At 42.6% G+C, this 19,807-nt stretch overlaps 1 protein-coding gene across 5 annotated transcripts in view; it reads right to left on the reverse strand.

Moving 5' to 3' along the window:
* SH2D4A (SH2 domain containing 4A) overlaps positions 1-19,807 on the reverse strand; it is a 73,986-nt gene that overhangs the window by 21,003 nt on the left and 33,176 nt on the right. For all 5 annotated transcript variants that reach the window (XM_032618379.1, XM_032618378.1, XM_032618377.1 and 2 more), the window contains 4 exons: positions 15,436-15,516; positions 9,034-9,145; positions 7,467-7,668; positions 2,220-2,350 (listed from right to left, as the gene is read on the reverse strand). In XM_032618379.1, the coding sequence (XP_032474270.1) occupies positions 2,220-2,350; positions 7,467-7,668; positions 9,034-9,145; positions 15,436-15,516 (526 nt within the window). The remainder of the gene's footprint in view (positions 1-2,219; positions 2,351-7,466; positions 7,669-9,033; positions 9,146-15,435; positions 15,517-19,807) is intronic.

Here is a 19,807-nt window from a genome sequence, read left to right on the forward strand (position 1 = left end):
GGGGTGGAAGATTAGGTGGCCAAAACAGTAATTTAGGAAGGGTGATTAAAGGAGTGCATGACAATGAATGGAATATGGCAAACCAATAAAGAAGAGCTTCCATGCCGCTATTTCAAAACAGGCTTCCTGATAAATAAACAATTATATTTCCAAAAGATAAGATGTGATCCATCTTCTCTTTGTGATAGAAATGTGAAATTTTGTCTTCTTAAAACTGAAGATAATGATTTACATTGACTACCTGGCTGTGTATTTATTTATTATTACCTTATTTTATTGTATCATATTATTTGCTTTGTTTATAACTATGATGTTTGTATAAATGAAAATAACTCAATAACAATTAATAAATTATATGTAAAACTCAAGAGTCTTATTTTTTAACCAAAGCTTCAACTAGATTTTTAGTCCGACTGTGTCTTCCTAGCTTGTAGCAACTGTTTCAAACAGATCTGCCCGTTGAAGTATCAGGATTTTTAATAACACCAACACTTTGAATTTCTCACTCCCTGCTGTTAAAAAAGCTACCACCCTTTCAATCAGGGATGACAGCATCTTCTGCCCAGTGACACAGAAGCTACAAAGTGGCTGATTTCCTCACTGCTTATCTTAAAAAGGAAAAAAAAACAGGCAATGTGGGGCAGTGGAGTTGACCATGACAGACGGGTCACTGACCATGTTCTTTCTATTCATCTTCTGATGCTGTCGTCACTCTTTCCCCCAGTGTCTTCAGAGCAGAATGGAAAGGAAGGACCTGGTCCCGGGAGGGCTGGGCTGGGGGGCTCCTCTGGGGATGGACAATTACAAAACCTAAATCGCCAAAGAACATGCACTTTCCAGGAAAACTAGGCTGCTGTGCTGTACCTGTAAAGGCAGCCCTTTGGCAATGAGCCTACCGCAGATAACGTGGTTCTTTTTAGAGGAGTTTGCCATGCTGTGTGTTTGGGAGCTTGTTTTTGTGGCTTTATTTATGTGTGAGACGATCCTACGGAAAAGAGAGTAGCCTTAAACATAACTCAAACCGAGATACCCGTTAGGACAAGTGTGTTCCACGAGAGGATGTGATCTCTGTCTTAAAGCTGTCGTTGGGACTTCCCTGACAGTCCAGTGGTTAACTCTCCGTGCTTCCACTGCAGGGGGCACGGGTTCAATCCCTGGTTGGGGAACTAAGATCCGGTGTGCCGCACCGTGCAACCAAAAAAAAAAAAAGCTTTTGTTGTCTACGGGACCAGTGAGTCCAACCCAACCACAGACCTCGTGGAAGCCAATCGAGGCAGGAAGCCACCTCCTTCTCTTGAAGTTCAAGAAACGGAGAGGTCGGTGAGGCAGGCGCTGGGTAAACAGACGTCTTGGATGAGTCTAGCTTCGAGGGTCGAATGAAGACGTGCTTTACGAGCTGACCTCTGCTCAGCCCCCAACAGACCCACTTTGCAGCCTTAACCGCATGGGTCGACTTTTAAGTTCAAGATCACAAAGTCCCACCCCTTCACTTAACAGATGAGGAAAGTGAGGCTCAGATAAGGAGTCACTGCGGAGAACGATGATCTGCTCAAGGTCACTCAGCCCAAGACCTTCCGGCCACCCACAGAGGCCACACCAGCCCCTCCCTGGGTGGGGGACGGATGACAGCGCTGCCATCTGGGGCCGTCCCAAGGGGCCTGCCTTCCCTCCGCCCTGAAGATAACTACTGACCCCACACAAAAGGAGATCTTTGTTTTTTATTTTTCCATACTCCTAACAGAGAAGGATTTTTAGTTTTTATTTCAGAGGAAAAGGCTTTAGACAGTTGTGTTTCATTAAATCAATATTTGATTTCTCTTGGTTATTTTAAATATCATCTTCCTCCACACCAGAATATGAAAAAATCATGTAATAGCAATAACCAGGAGAAAATAATTTTATAATTAGTGAAGATAAGGGATGGGGGTTTCTGCTGTGATATCACTGCATTTTTCTTTTAACATCTTTATTGGAGTATAATTGCTTTACAATGTGGTGGTGTCCGTCCGGGGTGATGAATCACCCCCGTGCTGGGAGCCACCATGGCGTGGGCCTCTGGTTGTGAGACTGTAGCTCCCTGAGAAAGCCGGGAAAAGCTGTTCTGTGAGAACAAGGTCAGGGCCTCTTCGGGGGCAGCTCAGGTGAAAGGCAGCCCTGACCCTGAGTGCCTGGAGGCTGAGCCGGCTCACCCACTACCAGGGGCGGGGCCGTGCACTCACCGTGGAACCATGGGGCGATGCTGTCCGAGGTGCCCAGGTAGCCGGCCCGCAGCGGGAGCTGCTCCTCCCGGAACCAGCGCACGATGTCCCCATGGGCCGAGCGGGACGCTGGCCTTGCCGCTGCCTGGTTTCTGACATTCATGAAGGGTTTCAAGTTAGATTCAACTTATTGGAAAATAATGCTTTCAAAAATCACACACAGACGCAGAGAGTATAACATGTCTGAAGATCTGGCCTCGCAGCTGAGCTCACGGGGTGTGACCCTGCGCACGGCTGTCACATGGTTCCTTCAGGGCAGGGAATAGAAGGGAGCAGATCTCTCACCTGCCCTTCCAGTCCTGCAGGCTAGCCATGAGCTGCTGCTGTACCGACACACAGATTTTAATTCATTTTTAATATGAATGAGAAGCTCCATTAATTAAAATTTGACAAGATGAGCATTAAAAAGTGAAATACACCCCCAGCCATATTTTCCTGGAGAGCATGTACTTGCAAAAGGAGGAAACCAGATGCAATAGAATAAACTTTCTCCCTAACATTTTCATCATTCAATTTCCTCATCTTTCTGTTGCCACTAACCTCTCTGACTTGCTTCCTTCTCTCCCATACTTTGAAGAGTTCTGCTAAAAGGCAGTCTCAGAAATAAAAAGTAGAAGCAAAAGGAGTGTTTGAAGATAGGTTAAGAGAAAGATATAGGCAGCAGAATGGATTTGAAATAAATTCAGTAGAACTTAAGTCAATTTCCACTATAAAAACTAATACTGCAGTGTAACAAATGTATTCCCAAGTTCCAGGCCCACAAATTCTGAGCAGAATTCAATGTAAAAACAACAACGAGTTTGGATGAGCTACCGGAATATCCTGCCATGTAAATTACGTTCTTTATGCTTTTTATGGTAACACATGCTACCAGGAGTTACATGTGACATACATGTCAGATATATACACGTGATGTATATGCATGTACATACATACATAGCATTTTGGAGAAAACAGCTTATAATACTTGACTTTCCAAGGGAGCAGACACTGCACACACATGAGATTACATGTTAAGTTCTCCTCCTGGCCTTCAGATTAGGTTCTTTTCTTCGGGAAATCTTTGGAGGTAAAGCAGAAACTCCAAGGACAGCCTGTGTCTGTCTTTCCCTGGGCTGGTTCCTAGCTGACCTTGGTCATCACTATTTGAAGTCCCAGCCCTGAAACCATCCGGTCTGGCCACCTCACAAAAAAGCACTTCATGCAAGTGGCTTAAGTTGGAAAAAATGAGCTACTGGAGCTTAAAACATCGTCTTAAAACCCTCATTAAAAGGCACCTTCAGGGCTTCCCTGGTGGCGCAGTGGTTGAGAGTCCGCCTGCCGATGCAGGGGATACAGGTTCGTGCCCTGGTCCAGGAAGATCCCACATGCCGTGGAGCGGCTGGACCCATGAGCCATGGCCGCTGAGCCTGCGTGTCCAGAATCCGTGCTCCGCAACGGGAGAGGCCACAACAGTGAGAGGCCCGCGTACCACAAAAAAAAAAAAAAAAGGCACCTTCATTGCTGTCAGTCACATAAGTTGTGCTCTAAAAATACTGTGGGTGTATGACAAGCTGTATTCCACCCTTGGAGGAGCCTGGAGAGGCACATAGCCTGCGGGGACCTGCGGCCCGACACAGTGACAGGCTCGGGTGTGGGAGGCACCTGCGCGGGAGTTCACACTCCGTGCCCCAGGCACAACGTTAAGGGGCCTCTCTTTTTGTCATAAGGAAAAAATCGTTCCCCAAACTGTCACTCTGTAGAACATGGTCAGTTAGTGCTGGTCCCCAAGTCCCCAGATGGAACCTTTCAACTGAGTAAGTATAAATAATCATAGAAGAGGAAATGGTCCATCTCCTGCTTCCTCTGAGGACAGAATCCCCATTAGGAAAAAGCCCTGAAGATAACTACTGACCCCACACAAAAGGAGATCTTTGTTTTTTATTTTTCCATACTCCTAACAGAGAAGGATTTTTAGTTTTTATTTCAGAGGAAAAGGATTTAGACAGTTGTGTTTCATTAAATCAATATTTGATTTCTCTTGGTCATTTTAAATATCATCTTTCTCCAGACCAAAATATGAAAAAATCATGTAATAGCAATAACCAGGAGAAAATAATTTTATATTTAGTGAAGATAAGGGATGGGGGTTTCTGCTGTGATATCACTGCATTTTTCTTTTAACATCTTTATTGGAGTATAATTGCTTTACAATGTTGTTTTAGTTTCCGCTGTATAACAAAGTAAATCAGCTATATGTATACATGTATCCCCATATCCCCTCCCTCCTGAGTCCCCCTCCCACCCTCCCTATCCCACCCCTCTAGGTGGTCACAAAGCACCGAGCTGATCTCCCTGTGCTATGCTGCTGCTTCCCACTAGCTATCTATTTTACATTTGGTAGTGTATATATGTCCATGCCACTCTCGCACTTCGTCCCAGCTTACCCTTCCCCCTCCCCGTGTCCTTAAGTCCACTCTCTACATCTGCATCTTTATTCCTGTCCAGCCCATAGGTTCTTCAGAACCTTTTTTTTTTTTAGATTCTATATATGTGTGTTAGCATACAGTATTTGTTTTTCTCTTTCTTACTAACTTCACTCTGTATGACAGATTCTAGGTCCATCCACCTCACTACAAATAACTCAATTTTGTTTCTTTCTATGGCTGAGTAATATTCCATTGTATATATGTGCCACATCTTCTTTAGCCATTCATCTGTCGATGGACATTTAGGTTGCTTCCATGTCCTGGCTATTGTAAATAGTGCTGCAATGAACATTGTGGTACATGTCTCTTTTTGAATGATGGCTTTCTCAGGGTATATGTCCAGTAGTGGGATTGCTGGGTCGTATGGTAGTTTTACTTTTAGTTTTTTAAAAACCTCCATATGGTTTTCCATAGTGGCTGTATCAATTTACATTCCCACCAACAGTGTAAGAGGGTTCCCTTTTCTCCACACCCTCTCTAGCATTTATTGTTTGTAGATTTTTTGATGATGGCCATTCTGACTGGTGTAAGGTGATACCTCATCATAGTTTTGATTTGCGTTTCTCTAATGATTAGTGATATTGAGCATCCTTTCATGTGTTTGTTGGCAATCCATATATCTTCTTTGGAGAAATGTCTATTTAGGTCTTCTGCCCATTTTTGGATTGGGTTTTTTGCTTTTTTTGATATTGAGCATGAGCCTCTTGTATATTTTAGAGATTGATCCTTTGTCAGTTGCTTTGTTTGCAAATATTTTCTCCCATTCTGAGGGCTGTCTTTTTGTCTTGTTTATGGTTTCCTTTGCTGTGCAAAAGCTTTTAAGTTTCATTAGGTCCCATTTGTTTATTTTTGTTTTTATTTCCATTACTTTAGGAGGTGGGTCAAAAAGGATCTTGCTGTGATTTATGTCATAGAGTGTTCTGCCTATGTTTTCCTCTGAGAGTTTTATAGTGTCTGGCCTTACATTTAGGTCTTTAATCCATTTAGAGTTTATTTCTGTGTATGGTGTTAGGGAGTGTTCTAATTTCATTCTAATTTCAACTGTAGCTGTCCAGTTTTCCCAGCACCACTTACTGAAAAGGCTATCTTTTCTCCATTGTATATTCTTGCTTCCTTTATCAAAGATAAGGTGACCATATGTGCGTGGGTTTATCTCTGGGCTTTCTAACCTGTTCCATTGATCTATATTTCTGTTTTTGTGCCAGTACCATACTGTCTTGATTAATGTAGCTTTGTAGTATAGTCTGAAGTCAGGAAGCCTGATTCCTCCAGCTCCATTTTCCTTTCTCAAGATTGCTTTAGCTATTTGGGGTCTTTTGTGTTTCTATACAAATTGTGCAATTTTTTGTTCTAGTTCTGTGAAAAATGCCATTGGTAGTTTGATAGAGATTGCCTTGAATCTGTAGATTTCTTTGAGTAGTATAGTCATTTTCACAATGCTGATTCTTCCAAATCAAGAACATGGTATATCTCCATCTGTTTGTATCATCTTTAATTTCCTTCATCAGTGTCTTATAGTTTTCTGCATTCAGGTCTTTTGTCTCCTTAGGTAGGTTTATTCCTAGGTATCTTATGCTTTTTGTTGCAACGGTAAATGGGAGCATTTCCTTAATTTCTCTTTCAGATGTTTCATCATTAGTGCATAGGAATGAAAGAGAGTTCTGTGCATTAATTTTGTATCCTGCTACTTTACCAAATTCATTGATTAGCTCTAGTAGTTTTCTGGTAGCATCTTTAGGATTCTCTATGTATAATATCACGTCATCTGCAAACAGTGACAGTTTTACTTCTTCTTTTCCGATTTGGGTTCCTTTTATTTCTTTTTCTTCTCTGATTGCTGTGGCTAAAACTTCCAAAACTATGTTGAATAATAGTGGTGAGAGTTGGCAACTTTGTCTTGTTCCTGATCTTAGTGGAAATGGTTTCAGTTTTTCACCATTGAGAATGATGTTGGCTGTGGGTTTGCACTGTAGTTTTATTCAGGGATTTTCCAAAACAAATTGTTCTGCCTAATTCCCCCCACAGCCTAGGAGGTAAAGGGACCACCATGGCCAAATAAAGTCTTCATTTAAAAAAGAAACATTTCCAGCTGCTGCATAGCACAGGGAGATCAGCTAAATGCTTTGTGATGACCTAGAGGGGTGGGGTAGGGAGGGTGGGAGGGAGGCTCAAGAGGGAGGGGATATAGGGATGTATTTATACATATAGCTGATTCACTTTGTTGTACAGCAGAAACTAACACAACATTGTAAAGCAATTGTACTCCAATAAAGATATTAAAAAAAAAAAAGAAAAGAAACATTTCCAAATTCTCAATCTATGAGCTTGGTTGTATATCCCAGAATGAGAATCATCATCAAATCTTTAATCCTGAGCAGAGGAAATGTATCTCTGCTCATGATGTGAAGCCCAGCAAGCCTGGGTTCCTACTGTGATGACCCCCCAGTTGTCCCCCCACCCCTCACTGGCTGTCACCATGTGGGGGTGAGCTGGGCTGGCAGCACAGGACCTCGCTAAGCATCTTCACGAAATTCCTGGCTGTGTTAATGGTACCCACAGCGGGGATTTTACAGATGAGGGGAGATGAAGTGCTGCCCAGGTGTCTCAGAATCACAGACTCAGAGGTGGAGCTGGATTGAATGGCACCAGTAGGCTCTCTCCCCGCAGCGGCCACGCAATTCATCTATTTTAATCAGCCATTTCACCACTTATGCTTAAAGCCACCTGCATGGCTTCTTACCTGAGAGGTCTGCAGGGGTGTCCCGAAGGGCTCAGGAACTGAGGCTTGGGTGGAAGGGGGGGCCTCCGAGGCTTCTGGGGGCCGCCGGGGGGGCTCAGTGGCCCCTCGCCGCCTCTCCCCCTCTGGGACAGCCTCTTGTAGTCCTCCCGCGCCTGTTTTGCCAGGGAGCGCCTCCTCTCATCAGCTGCCTTGGATTTTCGCACTAGAAAAACAGTGGGGTTTGAGAAAGGCCCTCATGAGCCACGGAGATGTTTAGAAGAATCAGCACCTCAGACAGTGAACAGAACGGACTCTGGTAACAATGAACAGGCACCAGCAAAGCCTAGCATTAAAGACCCTAACGCAGGATGTAAGAATAAGCTTTACTGAGTGTATCTGTACTTCAGACACTATTGATCAGAATCTGTTATGTTTGATTTCACAGAAATGCCTGAAGTCTTCCATTACACTAAGATTTCACTGCATATAAGTGATTGGATCTGGTAAACATTTTCACTTCACAAAAATTGTCATTTTAATGGTGTTCATTGTGATGGAATTCCCAACATTCTGCAAACACGGCCGCCCCTGTTCTCCTCCTGTTGCTTCAAGGGATGACTGGGCAGTTAGGGTGTCTTTGTCCAAGTCAGATGGAAGCTCTAATCCTGTTTCAAATCCAAATCCTCCCAGCATCCTCACACATGCTCTGCTCTGCCTTCATCTGCACTGGCCTCTCCCTAGGAGGACGATCTCTGGGCAGTGCTAACTCAAAATGGGGCAGGGTTGAGCCATAGGTGGGGAAGGGATGCTGACACATCCAGCCTGTTACACCTGTGTTCTTCTGATTACAAAGTTAAGATGTGTTCACTGTTGAAAACTGAGAAAAATACAGAAAAACGAGAAGAATTCCAATAAATAACCTTGAATCCTGCCTCTCCAAGAAAACTAATGTTAATATGTTAACCTGCCACTTCTTTTCCCTCATATACTTAGACATTTTTAAGTAGGGATATTTTTCATACTATTTTATAATGATTTTTCTTCTCCAAGCTAAAAAGATATAAACACATTCCAAGGACTTTAAACACTCTTCCAAAACATTTTTTCATAGCTAAATACCATTTCATCATATACATACATCATAATTTTGATGGTACAAAGATGAATTGAGAACCTTTCTGCCATTCAATGTTTAGATGAGAACCTTTCTGCTACTCAATATTTGGATGGCTCTGTAGCCTTCGAGTAATAGTTTAGTGTTAAAACATCTCTCGGGCTTCCCTGGTGGCACTGTGGTTGAGAGTCTGCCTGCCGATGCAGGGGACACGGGTTCGTGCCCCAGTCCGGGAAGATCCCACATGCCGCGGAGTGGCTGGGCCCATGAGCCATGGCCGCTGAGGCTGCACGTCCGTAGCCTGTGCTCCGCAATGGGAGAGGCCACAACAGTGAGAGGCCCGTGTACCGCAAAAAAAAAAAAAAAAAAAAAAAAATCTCTCAACAACCACTCTAAGTGCTTCCTAGATGGATCATCTTATTCTGTGAACAAACTAGCTTAGTGTTACTGTTATGGAGGCCTCTGGGTACTCACAAGAGGCCTGCCACTCCGAATCTTCTTTCCAGCTCTTATAAATCTGCTTGGTTCTCTCTTCATCTATTTGTTTTACTTCTTCATCTTGTGTTTTCTTCACAGATTCTTTCTTCTGTTTAAAAAACCAAAAACAAACACTGGTGAGGGACTCTGGCAGTTTCCAGCAGTGAGGCAGGCACTAGGCATGGTATGGGCACAAAAATGGGCATAAAGATGAATGGAAGAGAATAGAAAGCTCGAAAATGAAAACACAACCTTACAAAATCTATGGAAAGCAGCAAAAGCAGTTCTAAGAAGGAAGTTCATAGCACTACAGTCCTTCCTCAAGAAATAAGAAAAATCTCAAATAAATAACCTAACCTACCACTTAAAAGAACAGAAAAAGAAGGACAAGCAAAATCCAAAGTCAACAGAAAGAAGGAAATAATAAAGATCAGAGAGCAGATAAATAAAATAGAGCTCAGAAGAAAAATAGAAAAGATCAACAAAACCAAGAGCTGGTTTTTTTGAAAAGATAAACAAAATTAACAAACCTCTAGCCAGGTTCACCAAGAAGAAAAGAGAGAGTACCCGGATAAACAAAATAAGAAATGAAAGAGGAGAAATAACAACTGATAGCACAGAAATATAAAAAAATCATAAGAGAATACTATGAACAATTATATGCCAACAAGTCGGACAACCTAGAAGAAATGGACACATTTCTAGAAACATGCAGCCCACCAAAGCTGAGTCAGGAGCAAACAGCTAATTTGAACAGACTGATCACTAGAAGTGAAATAGAATCTGTAGCTAAAAAAAGAACTCACTGCAAACAAAAGTCCAGGACCAAATGGCTTCACTGGGGAATTCTACCAAACATACAAAGAAGAACTTACACTGATCCTTCTCAAACTCTTCCAAAAGACTGAGGAAGAGGGAACACTCCCAAATTCATTCTATGAAGCCACCATCACCCTGCGGCCAAAACCAAAGACACTACAAAAAAAGAAATTTACAGGCCAATATCTTTGATGAATATAGCTGCAAAACTCCTCAACAAAATATTTGCACACTGAATCCAACAACACATAAAAAGGATCCTATACCATGATCAAGTTTGATTCATTCCAGGGTCACAAGGATGGCCCAACATATGCAAATCAATCAATGTGATACACCACATCAACAAAAGAAAAGACAAAAAAACCCATGATTATCTCAATAGATGCCGAAAAAGCACATGACATAATTCAACATCCATTCACGATAGAAACTCTCATCAATATGGGTATAAAGGGAACATATCTCAACATAATGAAGGCTATTTACAACAAATCCACAGTCAACATCATAGTCAATGGTGAAAAGCTGAAAGACTTCCCAAAGGAACGAGACAAGGATGCCCACTCTTACCACTTCTATTCAACATAGTATTGGAAGTCCTAGCCACAGCCACAGACAAGAAAAATAAATAAAATGTACCCAAGCTGGAAGGGAAGAAGTAAAACTGCCACTATCTGCAGATAACATGATACTCTATATAGAGAACCCTAAAGTCATAACACAAAAACTACTAGAACTAATAAATGAATTCAGCAAGATAGCAGGATACAAGATTAATACACAGAAACCTGTTGCACTTCTTTACACTAACAATGAAATTTAAACATGATTTTAAAATCATGTCAAAACAAAAACAAAAACCTAGGAATAAACTTAACCAAGGAGGTAAAATACCTATACACCAAGAACTATAAAACATTTATAAAGGAAACTGAAAATGATTCAAAGAAATGGAAAAATATCCTATGTTCTTGGATTGGAAGAATAAATATTGTTAAAATGGCCATACTACCCAAAGCAATCTACAGATTTAATGTGATCCCTATCAAAACACTCAGGACATTTTTCACAGAACTAGAACAAATAATTGTAAAACTGATATGGAACAAGAAAAGACCCAGAATTGCCAAAGCAATCCTGAGGAAAAAGAAAAAAGCTGGAGCAAAAATCTTCCCAGACTTCAGACTATACTACAAAGCTAAAGTAAGAAAACTGCATGGTAATGGCACAAAAGCAGACACATAGATCAACGGAACAGAATAGAGAGCCCAGAAATAAACCCTCGCACTTATGGTCAATTGATCTATGACAAAGGAGGCAAGACTGTACAATGGAGAAAAGACATCTTCTTCAACAAGTGGTGTTGGGGAAAGCTGGACAGCTACATGTAAATCAATGAAATTAGAATATTCCCTCAAACCATACACAAAAATAAACTCAGAATTGCTTAAAGAACTACATATAAGATACGACACAATAAAACTCCTAGAAGAGAACATAGGCAAAACATTCTCTGACATAAACCATACCAATGTTTTCTTAGGTCAGTCTCACAAGGCAAAATAAATAAAAGCAAACAATAAACAAATGGGACCTAACCAAACATATAAGCTTTTGCACAGTAAAGGAAACCATCAACAAAATGAAAAAACAACCTACGGAATGGGAGAAAATATTTGCAAACGATGCAAACAACAAAGGGTTAATATTAAAAATATACAGACAACTCATAGAACCCAATATCAAAAAAATAAACAACCCAATCAAAAAAGGAGCAGAAAACCTAAACAGATTTTTCTAAAGAAGGCATACAGATGGTCAACAGGCACATGAAAAGATGCTCAACTTCGCTAATGATTAAAGAAATGCAAATCAACCACAATGAGCTATCACCTCACACCAGTCAGAATGGCCATCATCAAAAAGTCTACAAATAATAAATGCTAAAGAGGGTGTGGAGAAAAAGGGAACCCTCTTACACTGTTGGTGGGAATGTTAATTGGTGCATCTACTATGGAGAACAGTATGGAGGTTCCTTAAAAAACTAAAAAGATCCAGCAATCCCACTCCTGGGCATATATCTGGAGAAAACTCTAATTCAAAAAGATACATGCACCCAATGGTCATAGCAGCATGATTTAAAATAGCCAAGACATGGAAACAACACAAATGCCCACCAACAGATGATTGGCTTAAGAAGATGTGATATTTATACACAGTGGAATATTACTCAGCCATAAAAAAGAATGAAATATTACCATTTGCAGCAACATGGATAGACCTAGAGGTTATCAGAATTAGTGAAGTAAGTCCGACAGAGACAGACAAATATTATATATCACATATATGTGGAATCTAAAAAGTAGTACAAATAAATCTATATATAAAATAGATTAGAAATAGAAACAGGCTCACAGACATAGAAAACATATTTATGCTTACCAAACGGGAGAGGGAAGGAGGGAGGGAGGAACAAATTAGGAGTATAGGATTAACAGATATAAACTGCTATATATACAACAGACAAACAACAAGGATTTACTGTATAGCACAGAGAATTATATTCAATATCTTATAATAATGTATAATGGAATGTAATCTGAAAAAAAACTTAATCATTTTGTTGTACACCTGAAACTAACACAATATTGTAAATCAACTGTACTTCAATAAAGAAAAGAAAAAATAAAATATAAAAAATATCTTTTAAAAGCATCCTTTTTGAGAAGGAAAAATATAGAATAAGAAACATGAGTCTTCCTTAAAAAGGGAATATCTTATTGAAGTATAGTGGTCTTACAATATTATTTACTGTGGTAAAATACATATAACATAAAATTACCATTTTAAATTTTTAAAAAGTTGTGGTAAAATATACATACCACTAAGTTTAGCATCTTAACCATTTTGACATGTACAGTTCTGTAGCCTAAGTACACCCAAGGGAATTCATTTTTAACCAAAGAGAAAACTAACACACCAAAGCACTTAAAAATTCCTTTGTTTCTTTGAGGACAACCTTCTGAGTGTTCATGAGAAAAATGAATTTACAACTTGGTGCGGCAAAAAGCCTCGTCAGCTGAGTCATGAAACAGGCTGAGGGGCGGGAAAGACTGGCCGTGCTTTGCTCTGCACCACAGAAATCATGGCTTTTTTCTTTTGTGTTTTCCTATAGAGAGATAAAGACTTTCTTGTGGTTAAATTATTTCACCACAAGTAAAATATGTACCTCGATGCTGTGAAACTGGTTTCAATCACCATTAAAGCACAGTTAGCACAGAAGATGGTGATAATTCATATTATGCACTTCACCTCAGATGCAACGAAACTTTTGTGGTTTCACTGTTTTCACTTTTTTTCTTACATTCTTTTCCTGCCTAGAGCTAAGCCCCCCTTCTTTAGTCAATATTATAAAAACCAAAGAGCAGCTTTTGGTGTTTGAAATGACTTAAAATTTGCCATTGCCTTATTGAAGCTGTTGGCAAGCCTGAAAATATCAAAAGTGCTGGTAGAAATTTCTAAGCTCAAACAGAAAAAAATTCAAAGGGAGCTTTGTTTGTCTTCCACACGCATATTTTTAAATGATTTTAAATAATTAGAAAAATATAGCTACAATATTAAACTATGCTATCATAGCATACTGTTATACTAAGGATACTGTTGCTTAGGAAAAGCAAGAAGTTTACAAAGTGAGTCTACTTAAAGAAATATATTAAGTAAATAATAATTCGGGCGGTACTTGGCTGCTAAGTTGACACTCCAGTGTCTGAGAGAGCTGTGTTTAGTAAGTCTCACTCCTTTTTCATCCACAGTGTCATTATGTATGGGCACAGTGAGAAAGGAGACAAAATTAATGTTTCACAGAGTAACAGCTGATGAGAGCTGACCCTGGCCGCTGTTTTTATTCAAAGCAGCTAGAACACTCAAGAACTTGTCCTGAGTTTCTCTAAGGATTCCTCCAGAAAATTTACTTTTAGAAAAGTCTTTACAAGTTGATCTTTACTTTCTCTGTTTAGAAAACCATCATTTCTTCTTTAGAAGTGTTCTGCTGAAGCACACAGGTCCAGGATGAAGGCCAGGGAGTGGAGGGGCAGCAGGGCTGAGCCTGGACACTGGTCCAGAAGCCCAGGGGCCGGGGTGTGGAGCCAGAGATGGGAAGACGGAGCTGTCAAAGGTCCCTGACACAAAGCCGCTCGTCCCGGGCTGCTGATGCAAATACTCCCACCAGCTCCCTCATCAGCCCCTCACTCTGCCTCATTACTGACTTCTGTGTCGTTCCTCCACCATGTCCAAGAGCTCTTGCCTCTGTGCCCTCCTACGTGCTGTTCCCTCTGCCTGGAACACACTTCCCCAGCCATCCCCATCACCCCACCCTCATTCTTCAGGTGTCTGCTCCAATGTCAACTTCTCTGGCCACCTCTATAAAATCCAATTCTCACCCTCCCTGCATTCCTCAGCTCCCTTATCCTGCGTGATTTTCCTGCAGAGCTCTTAGGACCTGAGTTCACACACAGATGTATCATCTGTCTCCCCATCAGGAGTAGAAGCTTTCCAAGGGCAGGGACTTTATCTGTTTCGTTCACTGTGTCTCTAGTGCCCACAGCAGAGCCTGGCACGCAGGAGGAACTCAACATAGGTCGTCTGAACGAACACACAGATCTTCTGTCCTTTCTTCCTCACCTGCCCTCATTTAAAATGACATAATGTAATCAGGGCAGGGTCACTGGGGAGTTCCTTTAGGGACTATTGCTGCTGTTTTATAAAGAGGCATGTATTACATCAGCGTCTGCACACCAGGCCCACAGCTCCAGGCCTCCCCATGACTGACGTCTCAAACGTGTGAGCTCTCCAGCTCACACATGGCCCTGCAGAGGAGTCCGGGCCTGGGTCACCACCCAAGGTAACCGGCCCCAGCCACCTCCTGACAGCCTCCATCCCAGCCTGTGGCCCCCAGAACCTAAATTTTACAGCCTCATCTCTCGCTCCACTTTTTCAGACCATCTGTGGGCCAAACCCTACAGGGTTTCCAGTCTCTGCCTCAGTTATCCTGAGCCGCATGTATGGTAACACGGCGGTAGGACGGAGGGAGCAGAGAGGTCCCTGTCCGGATGGACCCGGAGACCTGAGCACCTGGAGGCCCTGCGGGCACCGTGGACACAGTGACCCAAGCAGCTGCTCAGCGCAAAGGGACGGCTCGAGAAAGAGTGAACACCTAGGGAACCTAATGTGAATTCACGATTTCTGCCAAGTTTCATGCTTCGTTTCTCTCTCTCTGAAATCAGTCTCCCCAGCGTTTGCCTCTGTCCAGGATGCTATCTCACGTCAGATCTTCAGGGAGGAGTCCGATATGTCCTGACGAGCAGATACGTCCTGGTACATCCTTTCCATGATACTCAAGACTCTCCAACTCCAGATAAACAGGTAAAGATGAACAGCTGTGCTCACAAGCTTTTCAAAGACAGAGTTCACAGTCTGCTGCTTAATTTCATTTCTGCATGAGGCTAATAAAACAATTTGTGAAGCATTAGTGGAACTGGCTCTGCACTTAGCCCCTGAGACGGAAGGTAAGTCTTTTACCTGGTGAAATCCATATTCCTTCATACGACTGATAGAATCTGCCAACATTTGGTGAACACTTCTTGAGGAACTGGAGGGCAACTAAAAATTAAATGAAACACATTTTTATGCCATTTAGAGCTGCAGTGCAATTCCAGAAGATAATCTGTTAATGCTTCCCTCATGTCGATGTTCCCAAATGCTGCCCCCCCCCACAACTGGATCCATCCCTTTCCCACCAGCAAGTGAGCTCCTGAGCCCATCCTGACTGAGGGGGCAGGTATATGAAGTCCCAGCCTCTGCACTCAGTAGGGTTAGAGATGAATCACTGCCCAGCAGCCAGGAGCTGGTGGTTTGCTCATGTCTTGCTCCCAGCTGGCCCCAAGGTCCCTGGGATGACTTTAAGACATCAACACTACTCCTTAATCTCAATTCCCTTCTTTCTCTCTTAATCCCTGCTCTACCCCAACCCGTGTTTTAGGTCGGACCAGAGAAACGCCTTAGTTTCGGCCACTTAACTGCATTCGCCTCTCTCCCCTTCTAGGGCTGGAGACATACCTGGAACACCCAGTGCCTGGGAGCCCTGCCCACCCTCCCTGCCCGCTCACATTCCCCCCTGTCCCCCCACTTCCCCCACTTCCCAGTTCCGGCTTCTGCTGCTCTAGATGGATTTCCTAGGAGCCAGCTCCTGTCAATGGGATTCCTAGTTCTGCTGCCTGGATTCCCTGGGACCATCCTTGCAGGCCACCTGCCAACCCCTCTGGCTCAGTGACTGAGCTGGCACAGCACACGGGGCGGCTCGTAAGACCAGGTCAGTTACACTGGCCCCAGTCACCCGGTCCCTGGCCTGAGTGCAGTCTGGGCCAAGGCCAGCATGGCAGCCATGTGACCTGTGTGGCCGATATTAGACACCCTCAACCCACGGTACCACGACTCATGAGCCTTGTGCCTGAGGACTCCTTCCTGGGTCCTGGCATAGAAGAGAAATTGCCTGCAAAGTTTCAGCCAAAGGTCTGTACCAAGATTCAGCGTGGAGCACAGTGGGTACTTTAGGGTCACTTCTATGCCATGAAACGAACCAGCATGGCTACCTCAATCCTGCCCCTGCAGTTAGGTGCCCATGTGAATAATTATCTCCAAAATAATACAGGTGATAACTGGTATTGGCCACTTCTATCCAGGCCCTTAAAACCTCCTTCACATGTGTCTCCAGGCCATTTCCCCCTTCTTTGGGCTGGAATGGTGTCAGCAGTCATGCTACTAGAAAAACAGCAGAGCCTCCAAAGCCTGAGTCCCTGAACGGCTGTGTAGACCTGAGCCTTCCTAGACCAGAACACCCATCCTGGACGTTACAAGGGAGAAAGATGAACTTACATGATGTTTTGACCATTGCCTGTTTGTTCTATTCTATCTGAGCTGATAAAGCTGGCCACAGCAATCGCTGGTGGCCCTGGACTCCAGCTCTCTGCTGAGGTCATTTACTGATCACGGGAGTACAGTCAATGCTGATTTCCCTGATGGCTGAGGGTCACTGGAGCCTGTCCTACCCAGGCTCTGCATCAGGGCCTTAGTAAGTATCATCTTCACTGCCCACAACATCGCTGTTGGAGGGGCAACATTACGCTCATTCTCAGGTGAAGGAACTGAATCTCAGAGGAGTTATGCAGCTTTCTGGGATCACACAGCCAGCCTGTGCCAGAGTTCATGCTTTTTCCACTATATCAATATTGTCATGATATAATGAGTTGCAGGTCAAAAGATTTCTTATACCTATTACTTGGCAAAGTAATGAATCCTATAGGTTTCACAATTGCTACTTGCCATATTCTGTCTCATTTTTTCCTTATTTAGATGCCCTGCATCTAAAGCAGAATAGGACAATAAACAGTTCCTCTACTGATGAACAGATTAGAACTCTTCCAACAGGTTTTGTATGTCTGTCTGTTCAAAAGTCCGAGATGGCTTTGAAGGGCTCAGGCTTGTGGTCTCTGAATACATTTCCACTATAAGAATTGTGAACTTTAAAAACAGGCTCACTCTCCCTTCCCTCAATGATATAAGATCTGTGGGGCATTATTTTGCAAAAAGGATGTTTCTTCTATGCTGAAAATTAGGAGGCAGGTGACTGTGCTCCACGGATACCTCCTCAAGTGCCGTAGACAATGCTGCAGCCCCCGCTTCTCCACTCATGTGTTTCAGAGGGACCTGGGCTTTTGCCACTAGCAGAGCTTTGGACCAAGGTTTCATCAGCAGCACCTCCACCACGATCAGCTCCTGAACAAACTCTTAGTTGTCTCCTGAATTAGCGTCAGGCTAATAGATATCTGACGTTGTTCTTCTAAGTCATATATCCCAAAGTGTGGTCTATTTTGTCAAGCATTTTCCCCCATCACTTGCCAATTACTGTCCTCTGCTTGGACATAATACCTTCAACACACTGTACAAGTTATTCTTTGTCCCTTAGCAGTATTCCTTCAGTGGAACTATCGATCTCATGTAGACACACAAAAGTGTTTTCTCACCACTTGCTTTTTAAGGAATTACAATCTGGATGTGCCCTTTCTCACTAGCACTTTCAACATGCTCACTGCTTCTTCACTTGTCAAACATTACAGGGTCATCAATATTTTTAAAAGAGCTCAAATCTAAGCACAGATGCAGGAACAAGACCATTTTCAGGACTTGGTGCCGGGGACTGAAGGGACCTCTGTGACCGTCAGCACCGCCTACTGGTGCCGCTCAGAGTTGACAGCCTTTCCTTGTCTGAAGGTTTAGGTTTTGTTTTTAGTACATCAAAGCTCACAAGTTGGTTCTTGAGTAGATAAGATTTAGCATAAACAGCTGATTAATTTAACAACCACCCCAGAGATCAGTACTTCTTTTCAAATCCTTCCATGTGTCCAAAACATACTGTCAACTCTAAAACCATTCACACATACTAAGAACCACATTTATAAAAATTCTCATTTTAAGGGTGAGCGAAGATTCGCTCTTATTCCAAAATGTTAAAATAATATGAAGAAGTTAATCAAGACTTGCGTAGAACTTACCCTTCCCCCTCCGCATATCCTCAAGTCCATTCTCTAGTAGGTCTGTGTCTTTATTCCTGTCTTACTGTGACAAAGCGAGAGAGTGGCATGGACATATATACACTACCAAATGTAAAATAGATAGCTAGTGGGAAGCAGCCGCATAACACAGGGAGGTCAGCTCTGTGCTTTGTGAACACCTAGAGGGGTGGGATAGGGAGGGTGGGAGGGAGGGAGATGCAAGAGGGAAGAGATATGGGAACATATGTATATGTATAACTGATTCACTTTGTTATAAAGCAGAAACTAACACACCATTGAGAAGCAATTATACCCCAATAAAGATGTAAAAAAAAAAAAAAGACTTGCGTAGAGCAGTTCATTCAGATACACTTACATGCTTACAAATCCACAAAGCACACCATGTACAATGGAATAGACTGAAAGCAGTGTGAGCCAGATCTCCCTTACTAAAAAACAGCCAGATCCATGGCTCAAAAGTGATGATTTGTGATGTCAATACCAGAAGGAGACAGCCTCAGGAATAGCACCCTGAGCATCCCCAGCTCAAGGATGAAGAGGAGTCCTGAAGAGGGTGCCGGGCCCTCTCTGAAGCTTCCATAGGACGCTGGGTCCCAGGGAATAGACTCTTCAGCTATTCCAATTTGCAACACAAGGAAGGTTGGAAAACTACCCACCTCTCTGCATAATTTTTTCTTACAAAGAACTTTCAAGTCCATGCATCATGTGACCTTCATATCAACACCATAAGGGTATCAAAGCAGGTATTATCCCTTTACCAAAAATGTAAGGCGACCTGTTCATAGGTAGGAAAGCAGGGTCTGAAACCCTTGCCCTGCTCCTTCTGTGGGGTGTCCCGGAGAGAACATCTGTCTGCTCTTGTGCACAGAAGCCACGGCAGTCCCCTCCCACCTGCTGCATCACGGAGACTTCTGCAGCTGCTGAAGCCCTATGGACAGAGTTAAAGCTATTGTATCCTCTTCATATTTGTTTTATTTAAAAATGAAAACTGCCATGGAATATTTATGCAAAAGCTCCAAAAAAATAGCGAGAAAACTTGGAAGGCAATGACATCACAAGCTAGTGGACTGTCTGCAGACACCAAGTCAGAATGGTCCTCTCCAATCAATGTGGACCAAGGAGACCTGGGAGTGGAGCCCCTCCACAATGACCAAAGGATTTTATAAGTATATATAAATTACCATTAAACTTAGAAGTATGGCCATTCAAATCTATATAAGCAATGGGTAAACAAAAGATGCTGCCAGCAACATCAATATTATATGGTTACAAATTGTATTTCCTCCAGAGACTATGTGTCATGTGAGAATTATTCTAATTAT

This window comes from Phocoena sinus, chromosome 21 (genome assembly GCF_008692025.1).
Source record: "Phocoena sinus isolate mPhoSin1 chromosome 21, mPhoSin1.pri, whole genome shotgun sequence".
Lineage (NCBI taxonomy): Eukaryota > Metazoa > Chordata > Mammalia > Artiodactyla > Phocoenidae > Phocoena > Phocoena sinus.